Consider the following 16,157-nt stretch of genomic DNA (forward strand, 5'->3'; position numbering starts at 1 on the left):
AGCCAGCTGCTCAGCCATGAGGCTGGAGATCTCCAGGGATGGCTTGGGTAAAGGTGGGAAGCAGCGAGGGAGGGCTACAGCCTGCTGGAGAAGGATGGTAAACAGGGGATGGGGCATAGCTGAGCTGACTCTAAATGTCGTGGTAGTGAGCTGACGGTGCCTGTGTGCAGTCTTGACTCTGTCCCTCCAGAGGCAACTTGTGAGCACTGCTGTGAGAGAGGAGGAGGAGCAAGCGGTAAGGAGGCAGAGACGCTGTCCTGGGTGTTCATCTTAGGAGATGCTGTGGCTGGGATTCTGCCACGGACTTTATTTTCCCCAGTTAGTCCCTGAGCCAAGCCTGGCCTTGGATTCAGGTCAGTGCCCCTTGCAGAGGCCGGAGGATCAGATCAGCATGCCAGCTGGCCCTGCGCAAAGCGTCCAGGAGAGTCCAGATCTGCTCAGCTCCAGCCCACCAGCTAGCGCACAGCCCTGGCGAGAGCCCGGGGCACTGCTGCAGGGACAGATGCATCCAGCTCCATTTAGCGTCTGTGCCGGCTGGTTTTCAGGAGTTTTCCTGTGGCCAGCGTGGGATCCTGTTTGAACACTGCGAGGGCTCCTCCTTGTGTAGCCTCTCCGTTGCTCTGGTGCGTGGGGATGGGGCTCCCAGAATCCTGGAGCAGCATCAAGCTCGTTGGTGTCTTTTGAAATCAGTGGTGTGACCCCTTCTCCCAGGAGCAGTCATATTCTGTATCTCTGTTCCTCCAGACTTTTTTTTTCCTTAAGTAATTTGAGAAGCGATGCCATAAAATACTGAATTTCTGGGATGACCTTTAAATGGATTTAAAATTGGCTACTTTGTTTTTATACAATACTGCTACTAGCATCTTTTTCTCTTCTCCCAGCCGCGCTGGCACAGCTAAAACACCAAAGGGAAGAAATGGGTCTTTGTTAGCTCGTTGTCCTACGTGGCAGGGGGTTATGTTTTATGTAATTCTTGGCTGGGTGCTTCAGCGCTAACAAAGCTTTCTTGTGTGCAAACGGCATTGTGCGCCGGGGCTGACGGAGCCAGCCGGCAAATAAAGAGGCTTGGAGCGTTCGCAAACGAGGAGACGCCAACGGAGGTTAATTTCCAAAGGAAGGGGGAGCGACGGAGGAATGGAAACGGTTCGAGTTGGTCGTGCCTTGCACAAAAAGGCTTGGGAAACGCTACCTCTGCCTTCTGGAGGAAGCCAGCCCAGGTGCTTGGGGAGGAAAGCGGCTCCCGGAGTGACGCCTGGGTGACTCCCCAGAAGCTCTGCAGAGCGTTAAGCTGCTCGGTGTGGTGTTCTCTGCTGCCGGGTGGAAGGACGGCCTGTTCTGCTCTGGCACCTTGCCACTGTGCCGCTGCACCATCCTCAGCCGAGCGTCCCCTCCTGCATACCCGTCCGGGGAACGGAGGTGTCGTTTGAGACTGTCTTTGCTGAAATAACCCAAGCAAGGACATCTTCATTCTGGGAGTGCTGCATGTCCTTCTGTCCTCTCGGGAGTGCATATTTTTAAGGTTCAAAATGGTCTCGAGCCGGTCTGTTGATAGTGTGGATTATGGGTGGAATTCAGGCCTCCCTTGATGTTGATTTTAAGGAATTAAAAGGTTTGGCCTCCTTTCCCCTTCCTAAAATAAATGCAAATGCAGATTAATACACTTCTAATGAGGCACGCCAGTCAGCATAGTGTAAACCAACTGAAGATGGAGTTTATTACACATAGTCTTTGCTGTGATCTGAATACGCGTTCTGCCTATGTTGCTTTCCCCGCCACCCCATCTTTCTTTCAAGAAAAGTTGTTTGGGGTTTAGTGTGTTACTGTTCTGTCCATCTCTGGATAAAGTAGGTGGCATGAAGATGCTGACTTCCACCAAAATGATGCACCTATATTTGTACAGCTCCAGGATACAGTATCTCTTAAACCAGGAAAAATAACTTGCTTTAAATTGCTAAAGAATAAAAATACTCCAGTAAATCTAATATGGATGAAGTTGTGTTGGTTGCATGTGTGATGCTTCTTCGTTTAAAAGATTGTTTTATTTTAAATTATACTGTATGAAGTGATGTATGTTCCAACATAATGAGTTGTTTTTTTTTTTTGTGGTAAGGGAGGGAAGTCATTATAATGCTCACTTTAGAACACAAAATCAAATTTTGATCCACAGCTTTTGAGTGCTGGGGATCAAGTCCTGTGCATATAATGCCACAACACATTACAATCAAGTATAATGGAAGGAGCTGTAGGATTACAGTGCAGGTTTCGCAGTAGCTTGTGCTAATGTGTGCACCCTTTTGCTGGGAAGTTTGAGAATGGTACATATGATGTGTATATATGTGATGAATTGTGTGTGTGTCTATGCACACATATAAACACCCAATGAACGGGTCTGGTGGAAAAGGCATCACACTGAAAAATTCCTACTCATATTTGAAATTATTTCCAAACCTTCTAGAGATGTGAATACTGCTGTGATGGAACTGCTGATAATGGCCTACGCACTGAAGACTTCTTGTGCCAGGAACATCATTGGAGTCATCCCTTATTTCCCCTACAGCAAACAGAGCAAAATGAGGAAGAGGGGTTCTATCGTTTGCAAACTGCTGGCCTCAATGCTAGCCAAGGCAGGTGAGCGTTGTACAGGGAGCAGGACAGAAAGCTTGGTTTCTGTAAGGCATCTGCTGCCAGGCATACAAGAAGATGACTCTCCTTTAATTCTTCTCCTGTTAGATACGGACACCTGCTACCGAGTACCTGAATGACTTAGGGGGAACTAATTTTCTTCAGCTAATTTTTATTTCTTTGTAACTCTCACCTGATGAAGTGGCCTGGAAGTGTCATGTTGAAATATGCTGTCAGTCTAGTGTGCAACTCTTATTGCATGCCTGTTTTTATGTCTGTTTTTGATTTTTTTTTTTTTTTTTTACTTTACCTCTCTATACTTGTGGTTAATATGTGGGGTAGTAGTCCAGCTAATTGATAAAATAGTCTGGAAAACTGAAATGTTCAAGGAACACCACCCATATGATATGCTACTTAATGAATTGTGGTTTTTTTTTTTCCTTAGGTTTAACACACATTATCACTATGGATCTTCATCAAAAGGAAATCCAAGGCTTCTTCAGCTTTCCAGTAGACAACCTGAGAGCCTCCCCTTTCCTGCTTCAATATATACAGGAAGAAGTGAGGTTACTCTAGTTCTGTATATATCGGTTTGTCCTAACGTTTACCTGACTTTATGCAATAGTAGTTTTGGACCTGTACTTAAGCAGAAATTGCATTGTCAGGCTAGATCAATTGTTCAGTCCATGATTTACTACTACCAGGACATCTATTGTATGTTTCTCAAGAAAGTGGGAAAATGTTGTATTAAAGTAGATTAGATTGAATGATGGTATACTTGGGTAGACATCAAATTCTTGCTCAAAAGCAGAAGATGAGCTTGAGCCCTCAATTGAAATTCATTGTCCTCTGTAGCATTAGTGCCATTTGAGATACTGTTTGAGCTTCTGCTTCTAATCACCTTTTAAGTCCTGTTAAACTGTCTCCCCTTGCTCTTTGTTCTGTGGTGGGTGTCTGACTGGTCTGAATAATTAACAGAGATTTTGTCTTGGGCTGAGCTTAAGAATGCAGAGCGCAGAAGGGTTGAGGGAGTGGAGCAGAGGCTTTGTTTTCCAAGTTCACGCGATTGTGATTTATATCCTGAGGAATATGTCCCTAGCCCTGGACTAGAACCACCTTCCCATACTGGTAGAACTAACTGCAGCCTGTCTACATAGGACAGATTAAGTACAGTGAACTTTCTCGCCTCGCACCTTCTTGAGGATAAGGCTAATGCCTGCTCTGTTTGGGCCCTGGGGACTCTGCATCACTCTAAGAGCCAGGGTTGATACTAGGAGTCTTTGGCCTTCAGGGTCATTCACTAAACCTTTCCCTTCCTTGCTTACAGTTTGTCCAGTGCACAGTATCTCAGAAACAGCTACCTCTAGCATTGTATGCCAGGCCACAGTGTGTGGATGCCAGTGGTGAAAAGAGGCACAGAACTATAATCATGTGCAAAGTACGACCTATGAAACAATTGCATCGTAGGCAGTGTTGTCAGTATTAAACTTACTTGAACTGACATTTGAAGCAGAATATACAAATGCTGGTTCAGCAGAGAAGTGCTGCTGCCTGCCAATTTCTTACCATAGAATTAAGTTTTGGGAGTGGGGAGGGAAGTGGGAGTGCAGTTCTTCAGCCATGTATCACTAATTCACTAGCAAGAAGCTTGTTACTTTAAATAACTTTTTTTATTGAATTCAGATTCCAGATTATAGAAATGCAGTTATTGTAGCCAAATCTCCTGATGCAGCTAAAAGGTAAATAGATTATTTTACTAGCTGGTTAACTATAACTTGGAAAAGATCTGGGTCGATGGGTTGTATGCCAGCAAAAATGTGGAGGGTCCCAGATGGATCAGGAATCAGGTCTACAAGTCCTTTGTGGCTGGAAAGTGGAATGCCATCCCTAGTCTTGCAGGTGGGTGGCTGAATTTTGCAGTCCCAACACTGTGGGAGTAAACTCTGGAGTTCCCCGCTGCTGCAGATCTGAGCGGTTCACCTGAGCATTAGGGTCAGACTTGTTGCATGAGTTTCAGTAGTACCTGACTCTGTCAGAAGCCACTTAACATATCGAGGAACACCAGGAGACCTCTATAATGGAGCCAAGGGGTAGAGTGAGCGTTGGGATACTGGGAGGAATAAAAAGCGCTTTTTGGTGAACTTAGGGAGGAACCCTGCAGAGGTGCAGTCTTTGATTGCCCTGTTGGATTTGGGAGAGGACTGCTCTACCAGACTGTAGGGTTGCTTCAGCCCAACATCTTCCTGACGTGCTGTGGTTGTCCTACAGGGCTCAGTCTTATGCTGAGAGATTGCGGCTGGGACTAGCTGTGATACACGGAGAGGCTCAGTGTACAGAGCAGGACATGGATGATGGTCGTCACTCTCCCCCGATGGTCAAAAATGCAACTGTGCATCCTGGTCTGGAGCTGCCATGTAAGATTAAGTTTCTCTGCTTGTCTTTGGGCTATAAGGAGAAGTTTGATGGGGATTTGCCGTTGCTTTAGCAACGTAGGTATAAGCAACCTGATAGCGGCTGGACCAGTGCAGTTTTTCTCTTGGGCAAAGCTGATGTTAGCGACTTGTAGGGGAAGGTACAAAGAGTGATGTTCCCCTTGCTGTGCCCACTCAACAGTGTTGGACTCTGACAGATTGCTGCTAGAGGCAGTGCTTTTAGAGTTCTCAGTAGCAAAACTCCCTGAGCTAATGAATCAGAAAAGAAAGGTAAAAGCGTAACTAGCAAGGGAATAACCACCAAGACAGGATGCTGTCCCCAGCTTGGAGGGGAGAGCTGGCATTTGTTTTCCCCTTGTGCAGAGGTCATTGTAACTATTTGAAATCTTCATCTCGGGAGCTAGTTGTAATGTTTCGTTGTCTGCTTTGATGGGATTTTGGGGGTTGTGTGGCTGGCTAGTGTGAATAGGGTCTCTGGGAGCACTGCTACGCTTCTCCTGTGCTCTTGCCATCAATAGGTCAGCTGCTGATTTGAGAGCACAGAGCAAAGAAAAATGGAGGAAACCTATATTCTGAGAAATGCCACCCTCTTAAAATCACCTGTATTCTTGCAACAGCAGCGGTCAACAACTGTACAGTCAAAATTCAACCCTGCCTTGAAAAATTTTAGTTTCCTAGGTAGGTTTTTGTTGTGGTAGGACGAAAATGGACGGTGGGTGCAGTGAGCGTGTCTGAGAGCTGACTCTGGGAAACGTAGCATGCTGCTGCGCTCGATAAGGAGCTATCCATCATGCAGCTAAACTTTATTATACTGGCTGTGACTAGGGCTACCTATAAGCAGCTAGTCTCTTTTATTTCGAAGTTCAGGGAAAATATCTAACCAACTTGTGGGCAGGTTGTGGTGGGGAAAGCAAGTAAGACTGCAGCCATTTTATGTTACCCAAGTTATTGCTCACTATAATGAAATCATTTAAACAGTGCTTACATGGCTGGTTAAATTTCTCTTGTGCCTTGGGGGAGAGGTGGGGTTTGGCAATGAAGTTTGGAGTTTACTGTTATCGCCCTCGTTCTCACAAGGGTTTTTTGTTTTTTTTAATGTGCTTCGAACAAAATGGGAGTTTACCTGGTTATTCTTGTCCTTTTCCTTCTCTCTTCAGTCTGAAGAGAATTTCTGTCCTCCAGAATGTCACTAGCTGACACTTATCCAGCATTAGGGCATTGATGTGGCTGTGTCTTTATTTCCAGGCATATCACTTCAAGAAAGCTCAATAGTGGGAGCTTGTGCTGCTGGAGAGCCCCATAAATGGAAGCTCATACAGGAGTTTGCCCTTTCCAATTTAGTTATGATTTCAGTGGAAAAATGTTTTCAGTCCTCAGCTATCCAGACACAAATTAATTTGCTGTGTATCACCACTTTCTTTATTTATCTCCTGCAGAAACTTGACATTTGACCTTGTGTTTTTGCATACCTAAGGCTCAAATGTAAAACAATCAGACTGTTGCTCGGTAGCTGCCTATCAAGGAGGAGATAAGGGTGGATGGTGGGGTGAGCTTCTCCAAAATTCTCTGTAGAAACTTGCTTTTCTCGCCAGCTTTCTAACCTTAATAGATAGCTTGTTTTGAGTCAGTGCTGGGTTCTGTTACTGGAGCTACAGAATACCAAAGCAATACCGGTTTAAAAGCAGCTGGTGAACTTCTAGAGAGTCGCTTTGTATTGCAGACTGTCACGGATGTGATCTCCACTAAACAGAGGTAGAAATACCACTAGGCTTAAGGATGGTAGTGCTGCGAGTGCCTGTTTTATCAATCATTTGACAAGTGAAGATGCCTCCCTACCCCAAGTGGTGCTTCAGCTGAAACCCTTGCTCAGCTCTTTCTGCCCGTGCCCCAGCAGTCCGTATTTTACGAGGTTTGATGACGGAGTAACGCAGGATCCAGCAGAGCCACCGTATTGTCGTTTGTGGAAAGTGGAGCACGCGCTGCTAACCCCGAGCGTACGCTTCCTTACCTCTGCACGTCGTAGGGCTCAGCGCGGAGCATCCTCCCTGGGGTCCCCAGTGGTGGATTTACGGGCAGAAGATGTGCCTGGGAGCAGGACCAGAGCGCCGCAGCGGTGACTTCTGGTTTATGCAATTCTTCAGGGGTTTCCTAGAGAATTCGCTGGGCTCCTGTGTCCTGGCATGCACCTTTCCCCCTTATTCTAGCAGGAGTCGTGTGCCTTTAATTAACGAGTGTTACACACCTTATTGGCTTGTTTGTTGTCCTGATAGTGTGACTTGGGCGATACTCTGATTTGGGGACATAGAAAAACGCCAAAGGTGCTTCTGACCGCTCTTCCTAAAGCGCTGTGCTGACAAGGCAGCGACGCCTCCCGTCACTCAAAAATCCGAAATCGGAGCCTCTGAGGCACGTTCCCGCCGGGGTTGTTCTCTTCCGTCGTGCGCCGCTTTGTACCTGCGAGCTTGCAGCTGCCTTTGGGCTGCGCCTTAGCGAACGCGTGCGGCCGCTCTGCCTGCCTCCCCTTCCTGGAGGAAGGGAGTGGAGCGCCAGCTGCGAAATCATTTCAGGAGTTTTGAAATTCGGTGCTTTATACGGATAGATAATGGTCTGGCTTTAAACGCAGAACGCAGCAAGCCGCCGTGAACGAAGGGAGTTGAGTGAAACACTGGAATGATCTTAGGTCTGTTTATACTTCCCTGCCCTCATCTCTCTTCTGTATTTAGGCCGGGGCTTACAGACCTTATCTGTGCTTCTTGATCTATCTGTTTGCATAAAAGTTAGTCCTTGAGAGTTTTGTTGCTCACAGGCTCTGTTGTAGATGCAGCATTATTTGGTGATGATGATTTTAATGCACATAGTGGTAACAGTCAGCTCTTAAGTTATTTAAGCATTCCTTAATCCATTTTGACCACTTAATTAAAGCAACAGGTTGAAGCAGTTGGGAATGCTGTTTCTTCATGCTGGTGATCATCTAACCTTTAATGCGTGGTACCGGGGTGTGTATTACTTACATCAGAGTGAAAGCGCGGTTTAGGGTGGTTTGACTGTTTAGGGTGGTTTTTCTCTACAGTGTTGTGTGATGTTCTTGTTTTACAGAAATGGTCATTGTTCTTTTGGGGGGTTTTGCTTGTTTGTTTTAAAGCTATAAATACCAAGAGCATCTTTTCTGACTCCCCTTCAAAATAGGCAACTCTTTCAACCTGAACCCTTACATAATCCGAGGGGTTATGCCAGGCAGAAACTCAGCTGTGGCTTACTTCTGTTGCCCTCTTTGTCTACATATAAATAGAGGGTTTGTGACTGGGAGGAAAATGGTATTTTATTATTTGGAGTCATTTTTTAAGCCACCTTCTCCTAGCAGTTCTGACTTGCACATATCAATATGACCAAAGATTCTGAAGGAAGAGAAATCGGCCTCAGTAACGCTTGCATAAGCTCTCATCACTTTGGAGCGATCGAAGTTCTCTTGCGTTTTGATGTGGTTTTGGGTAGATTTTTGGCTTGCAGTTTTTTTTTTCTTTTCTTTACAGAGAAAATTGAACAAGAAAAAGGGCGAACATCTCTTTAGGATCCGGGTAGGTCGATGTGTTGCCTACCATACTTTCAAAATAAAGCAACTTTAAAATACAGCGTTTAAAAGCAGACAAAAAACGCAAAGCACTGCTAATGTTGGTAGCTGGTGTGTTAGCCTTAGACACATTCCTTATAATGTTCGGTGTCCTTTATAAAATATAAGGATACCAACGCAGTCAAAATTCATGTTTGTCAGTAAAATAGTGCTGAATTTCAACTCCTTAAGATCTGTTCACCATTGCTGCAGTTTTAACCACAAAGTCTAGCACTGAGGAACGTTAATTTTGGTCAAAACAGAACTATTGAATGCCTTTAATAAGACTTTGGTAAGCTTAAGGAAAATCAGTTTGTGGGCATGTCTTGGATATGAAGAACAGCGCTGTACATGAATCTTCAGAGCTGTGGTCCTTGTAATTGCTCTCACCATATCCTTCAGTGTGACTCACTCACCCCACTGTGCACGGACTATAGGCATTCCCAGCCACTGATGAGTTGTAGGAATAGTGCTGGATCAGCCTGCTGTGCAGGATGGCAAGTTTCATGCTTGACTCTTATGACCAGGGGGGCTGAAATCAGTGTCCAGACATGTCTTTTTTTTTGTTGGGCAATGCCATGTAATTTCATGCTGCTCGTGTATTATATGGAAATAGGTTATCTTAAAGCGAAGAAACCTTGCTACCTAGCATGTCCAAAATTCCTCAGCATTTGCATCCAGAATCCTGGCAGGCCCTGAACTTAGGAGGAGAGGTACAGAGTACCCCAGCAGGTACAACAATCCCTGTAGAGAGTGTAGAAGTCAGGCAGTGCAGGTGTACCAGCCAAGTGTTACGAAGTGCTAGAGCTTTCCCTTTGCTTCAGTGGTTAGTTCAGCCCGGATTATCCTCTAGTGAAATGCATATACCCCCCACTATATTCTTGCCGTGCTGGGAGTTTCTGTACCACATCCATTTTATGAGCTAGGGCATTCTGGCAAGTGAGAGTCTTATTGACAGCAAGTCCCCGTCCGGTGTCGTAGACTAACTGCTCTTTGGCGGGGGGCTGAACATTGTCACGTCTGAACGCTCTCAGTGCATCCTAGTTGTCTCCATATTTTTTTTCTGGATTGCTGCTGATTTCCCATAGTACAAATAAAGCTTGTTACACGTGTAGTTTTTGCATGACCCGTGTCAGTGCAAAAATACAGTTGGGAGGCAGTGGAATTCCTGGTAGATCTCTTTACTGTGTGTCAGCTAGCACAGTTCACCAGCGTGTACTTCTGCTTCGAATTGCTAGTCGTTTTGAGCTTGTAGCACTGAGCATGAACTGGATTTTGTCCTGCTCCTTGATTAATGCAATTCAAAAGATTCCCAGCAAACTTTGTTTCTGCAATTTCCCTTAAGTGTTACTTGTCTGTGCAGGCATTAAGGGCCTCAAGCGCTCTGAAAGATCCTTGAGCGTTTTGCAATATGAGAGATAGCAAGCAAGCTGTAGTCCAAGTCTCAAATCGTTCATGTGATTTAGTGAGGCCAACAGAACCTACATCTTGTAAAGCATAAGCCCTTTGAGAGGTGTTGCAGGGAGAAGCCTATTTGTTGTTCCCAATCATGGGACACCCCTTTTTCAAGTCCTGTTTTGGAGCACAACCACAGAGGGGAAAGAGCCACTGACATTTCACTTAGACTAGTTGCTGCATTGTAGCCCTCCTTGCATAGGGGGCTCTTAGGTATTGGGTCTGCTTGATGCCTCGAGGGTCAGTACTGAAGAAACTGAGAGCATAGTTTGAAGCTGCAGTGCTACTTATTTAAGAACGAAAATGATGGTTAAAACGGGATTTATCCACTTGGTTGCATCTCAAGGTAGTGCGGTGCATACATCTTTATTTGTGCATCAGTACAAGTTGCAGTTAGGAAGGGGTTGGCCTCTTATACAGTGGAAATGTCCTGGTTTGAGTGAAGGCTAACTGACCTGCTTTTTCTTTTTTTTACTTTAGTGATGATGGCCAAGGAGAAACCACCAATAACTGTGGTTGGAGACGTTGGAGGAAGAATTGCCATCATTGTGGTATGAATGTGATGGAGAGGAGTGGGTGGGGGAGGCTTTCTCCCAGCGTCTTTCTTTTTAACTGCTTTATTCCAAAGGTTAGGTAGGACTGCTGGTGTGGGGTGGAAACATGATTGTTGCCTCTGTTTTCTCCACTTCTGCTGGTGACTTTGGCTGAGTATTTCAACTTCCTGTTGAAAACTCTTCACACTTTGTCCCTGTTAATCCCAAAATCTCATACCCCCTTGAATCCACAAATATTCAACAAATCCAGGAAATGCAGAGAAATACCCTGAAGTGTAAAAATCTTATTGAGGTTCTCATTCTCTGGCATGCTGCAGTGTAAGTGATCAACATGCAGCTATTATTGCCAAGAAGAAAAATGCCTTACTGAAGATAAGCTCTGTTTGTGTGTGTGTGCAGGGGCTAAGTTATTTCCAAGACACAACATCTTTGTGTTGTGCCTTGGGGGAAGTCTGTAAATAAGTGAAGAGGCATCCACAGGCTTAGCTTTGTATGTGACTGCTTCTTGCATCTCAATAGCAGCTGAGGTAGCCAGAGTATTTTCTTCTGTTGCATGCGTGGCTACAGCTGCAATACTTGCAGATCCGCTGCTGCCCTGCAGGCATGGTGTATTTCTAGTTCTGGTACTATTTCTGTCTCTTTTCAGGATGACATCATCGATGATGTGGAGAGCTTTGTAGCTGCTGCAGAGATCCTGAAAGAGCGAGGAGCCTATAAGATATTTGTGATGGCTACTCATGGGCTCCTGTCTGCAGATGCCCCCCGTCTCATAGAGGAATCCTCCATCGATGAGGTGTGTCCACTTTCTGGAGTGAGGAGGAAGGATTAGCTCTGGTGGATGGGTTGGCTTAAGGCACTAGTTGTTCTGACTGGAAGCTGAGGTTCTCCCCTGCTCTCCTCGTAGCTCATCTCTCTGAAATGACTGGTTTCACTGGACACTTTTAGTTAGCTGGGTCTTTGTAAAAGAAGGATGTAATCAATACTTGTTCAGGCCGGATCTGCTCCTCTACATTTTCTCCCTAATGCACACACACGTTAGTCATCCCTGCCTGGATCCTTCCCTTACTACAGCTGAGTGTATGGGACTGCTTTCTCACAAAACAGGCCTTCTACCCCTCTCTCTTCCCCATCTGACGATGGACTACTGGATGTATTATTAGAATAAAATTCCAAACCTTGCCCTTAGCAACAAACTTTACTAACAAACACGTCAGGTTCTGTGATTTAAATGGACCCATTGGCCCATGTGGAGGTAGCTCTTGTAGGATGTTGGTTATGTCAGTCCCTTGGACAGATTAACAGCCACTGGGGAGACCCTTTGTTTTTTTATCTTTCTCCTAACATACAAGGATTTCTCACTCTCACCCTGAACTACAAATGTATTTGATGTCACACGTACGCATCATCTGTGGAGTTATTCTTGGGTAGCTGTTAAATGAGGATGAAAATGTCAGCAACACAGCTAATGCTCTTTCCTTTCTGGCAATCCGCAGGTGGTAGTAACCAACACGGTTCCTCATGAGGTACAGAAGCTGCAGTGCCCTAAGATAAAGACTGTGGATATCAGTTTGATCCTCTCTGAAGCCATCCGGCGAATCCACAACGGAGAGTCCATGGCCTATCTCTTTCGCAACATCACTGTTGATGACTAGATCTGACGCTGCCCCTGTCCTGGCTTCCACAAGAGAAGGCAATATGCATGAAAAGGCAACACCATAAATTATAGACATAACACAACTGTTTATCCTTGTAGGGAGGGTGAAGGTTTTCAGGGACTTGAGCCATGAGATCCAACAGAAAAAAAATATATATATTTATATCAACTAGACCAGATCTTTATAGGTGAGCAGAAGAGGCCATTGGCACTGAGGAGGATTATACCTTAATTGAGAGAGAGAAAGAAATAAGAAGGTGTTCAGTTTTTAAGTTCCTTTAATTTTTTTGTAGTGATGTCTCTTGCCCTTTAAAAACCAAAACAAAACAAAAAATAAAGGAAAACAACTGTCAGCTTATGAGAGAGGAGTGGGGGATGTTCATCGCTGCATGTGAAGAGCAGGAGGAGATAAACTTTGGGTTTCTGTTTCTGCCTGTGACCTGCCTGAGAGAGCACAGAAGGGAATGCTTCATTTAGGCAGCTAAGCTAGACTGCTTGCTGCTGGCAGAGCTAATCAGCAGAGCAGACCCTTGCCAGTTTAGAGGCCTCGAATCTCTTAAACAGCATAGCAAGTGCTTTCATCAAAACCAGGTTAGCGGAACATCCAGAAAGGGCAGCTCAGGGCAACCCATTTGAAGAGCTGGTCATATCCTCATTTCTGAGTGTTGGCAACAAATTCGCATGCAGCTCTCAGGAGGGCAAGAGATTCTAGTTAATGTGCTGGCCTTTTCATTTTGTGAGCCTTGGATCATTATTGTGCTTCAGTGGCAAGTCACACGAGGACCTACGTCCTCGCTTGAACGCTTGTCTGCACTGTGAAGCCAGGCACAATTTCTGGAGTTGATAAAATTGTGACAGACTCATGGGGAAGTGAAGCTGGAACAATATCTGCCTCTAACAGAACTGTGCTTTCCAAAACACTAACAGTGAACCTGCAATAAAAAGCATAGGATTTTTCATTTTTGGTGCTCCCTGTGAACCCTTTGCCCTCTGAGCAGCTGCTGTATCTGTAAATAGGTTTGCTTGGCAGCTTGAAGCCTTCTTCTGGAGGGAAGCAGGACTCCATGCTTGCTCTTTTCTCAAGTGACACTAATCCTTGGCTGGAGGGGACACTTGAGAAAGCAGCAGAAAGTGCTTGTGGATTGTGACGGGCTTTGTTGTCTCCAGGAAGATACAAGGATGAATTCCCAAACTGTGATCTCTGCCCTTGGTGAGGCAGGCTAACACACTCCGGTAAAAACTATCGTCTTTTCCAGCCTGCTGGTGTAAGGAACAGATCCTGCCAGAGGCAATTGCTTAAGAGAACGGTGCTGATGGATGGCTCTCTCTAGCAGGCATTTGTTTAGTTCTACTCATCCTTCAACTTCTGCCTATATCCTTCTCTTCCACTCCAGCATCTGAAATCCAAATGGTGCACAGGGGCAAGCAGTGATGCTGTGAGAGGGGGGAGAGCCTTGAACTCCAGGCAAACAAACATTCCTTGGCAGCAGTTTGTCTTGCAGAGCTAATGTCCTGTCTCTTAGCCAGTGAGGGTGCATGAAAGCCTGAACCTGAGAGCAGCAGTCGGGTCTTCTCTGGTATCCAGGACTAATTAAACCTTTAAGCTAAATCCCACGAGTAATACACAAGGCTAGAACTGGTCTTCTGGCTGTGGACGGTTTTATTGCGTTTTCAAAGTATTAGAAACACCAGCCATGATCACAATGTGGCTCCTAGGCCGGATGTTGTAATGTGTTACAGTATTTTAAGTGTTATGGAACAGATGGACTGAAGCATGTGAAGTCCTTGCAAAAAAGCCTGTGTGTCTCCTTGTTGTGAGCCAGTACTGGACCACGCTGTTCATACTGGGAGCCAGTATTAAAAATACGAAAAGCATTGCTCTTCTGTCCCCTTCAGACTGCTTCGTCAGACCTGCCAGGAGCTATGTCAGGGCTTCTCAAATGCTGTTGCTGTGTTCAAACTTGCTTTTACGGGATTGTATTTTGCTCTCGCAACTGTTGAACTGCTGCACCAATGAGCGCAGGGTTGTGCGGGTCCCCTGAGCGTTACACAGGAGCTCCTAGCTGAGTTATCTTCTGATCTCGCTTCAAACCCCACCCTGATTGTAAGCCAAAAGCAATTGGCAATATTGAAAACAGATGTTCATGTCTCAAAATCCTTAACTGCTTTGTAGGAAAACTGGTAACCTGTACTCACTGGACCACAAACGGCCAGGGGAACTGGTGGGTTGGGACAAGTGTGTGTGAGTTAGAAGGACATAGCACCTGCCTGATTTAACCTGGCTTGGATCTAGTTTGCCACTCTATCAGCATTGAGCCTAGTCTCATTCTTCATTCTGCCCTGAAATCCTGCCCTTGCCATTGCCATAACAGTGTGCTGATGTGCTCTTTCTAAAGTAATCTGCCCCTTTGCTGTTTTCAGGGGTCTTACAGCTTTTTCTGCCAGTCCTGTTTGCTTTCTAGAAAGCTTGATTGGTCCCTGTACGTAGACTTAAACCTTTTGAACTGGCAGCTTTGCTGGTTATCAGAGTAAAGGCTTAGGATCCCTCATAAGAGGGTTAGCTTCTCGTCTCAGTGCGTGTTCCCATCTCTTAATCTCTGTACTCCCTCTTTGAATTCAGTCTTTGCAGTCTGGAAAAAAGAAAGCACACAACAGATCTATATGCTTTATTTTTAATGCCTGAAAACCAATACTGTGTGTCTTTTAAAGGAGCAAGTTGATCTATACTGTTTTCTGCCTGTCTACCCTGATCCTCCCTTTGAAATTCTTTGAGTGCCTCACTGAAGAAGAGAGATATTAATAGTCTAAAAAACTGTGTGATGGTCTGACTTTGTGGTTTTTAAGGGAAAAGAAGTTCTCGTTCCTTATTTTTGTAAGTACTTGTTTAATGGATCACTCAGGTTCAAAGGTCTTCCCAGTGTTTGAGTATTTTCCTTCCAAGGATTATCTGGAAGCATGTGTTTATCTGCATTTCTTTCTCCCTGCTTATGTGGCTTTTTGCTTCAGAGTGAGATGGAATTGCTAAGAAATCTGTGCGCTGATGCCGTTAGCAACAACCTTTCACCATTCCTACCTCTGAGGCTGAGGGAGAGGGAGAAACTTGTCAAATTTTTGATACCTCAAAAAAGACAGAAATAAAGTCGAACTGCTTCCTCTCTGGAACTCATTTCCTCATGGAAAGTCTCAGACTGAACCATGCTGTGTGACTTACAGATTCCTTCTTTCTGCACGTGGCTTAGTCCTTTGCAGAGGCAGCTCACCCTGCAAGGGAGCTGAGCCTTTCAAGTTGAATCTCTCTAAGCATGGGCTGCATTAAGCTGCTTGAAAATGATAGACGTTGCCAATTACATTTAAAGTATTAAATTGGAAAAGAATGCGAGGAAGCCGTGGCGCATCTTCCATGCAAGTTCATGCCTTTTTCGGTCCAGGGCAGTGCGTGAGGACAGCTGTGTGGTTGGTGTGAGCACCTAGCCTTCATAAAACCTGTTTGACCTAGAATATGCCGCTCAACTGTTTTCTCTGGGGAAAGTGACGGGAATGCTTGTGAATGTGTGTTAGAAACCTGTAGAGAAACTCCAAGTGTGGATGCAAATAAACTCTGAATTCTCAGCTGAACGTGTCGCAGTTATTGCTGTTCGGCTGTCTGCGTGTTTTTGGAGCCTCTGGCTTCTAAGTGCGAGAAGTTACCGCTGTTAACACGTTTGTGCGTGTGTGAAGCCCGTTTGGTTTTAAAGGTGTGTGTGAATCACTGCTTCCTCCCGCTCAAGACTGGGCAAGCGCCTTCTCCTGCCGGCTGACCTTGGTTTCCAGGTCAGGGACTAGGCAAACGGGAA

General features: G+C 45.3%; 1 protein-coding gene across 3 annotated transcripts in view; it reads left to right on the forward strand.

The window, feature by feature from the left end:
- PRPSAP1 (phosphoribosyl pyrophosphate synthetase associated protein 1) overlaps window positions 1-15,939 on the forward strand; it is a 31,987-nt gene extending 16,048 nt beyond the window's left edge. For all 3 annotated transcript variants that reach the window (XM_085304454.1, XM_085304455.1, XM_085304453.1), the window contains 7 exons: window positions 2,456-2,628; window positions 3,068-3,183; window positions 4,306-4,361; window positions 4,891-5,036; window positions 10,597-10,667; window positions 11,317-11,463; window positions 12,164-15,939. In XM_085304454.1, coding sequence (XP_085160580.1) covers window positions 2,456-2,628; window positions 3,068-3,183; window positions 4,306-4,361; window positions 4,891-5,036; window positions 10,597-10,667; window positions 11,317-11,463; window positions 12,164-12,322 — 868 coding nt within the window. In that variant the 3' untranslated portion in view covers window positions 12,323-15,939. The remainder of the gene's footprint in view (window positions 1-2,455; window positions 2,629-3,067; window positions 3,184-4,305; window positions 4,362-4,890; window positions 5,037-10,596; window positions 10,668-11,316; window positions 11,464-12,163) is intronic.
- Window positions 15,940-16,157: the final 218 nt, after the last annotated feature.

This window comes from Rhea americana, unplaced genomic scaffold (assembly GCF_003343005.1).
Source record: "Rhea americana isolate MKP2758 unplaced genomic scaffold, rheAme1 scaffold_21, whole genome shotgun sequence".
NCBI lineage: Eukaryota > Metazoa > Chordata > Aves > Rheiformes > Rheidae > Rhea > Rhea americana.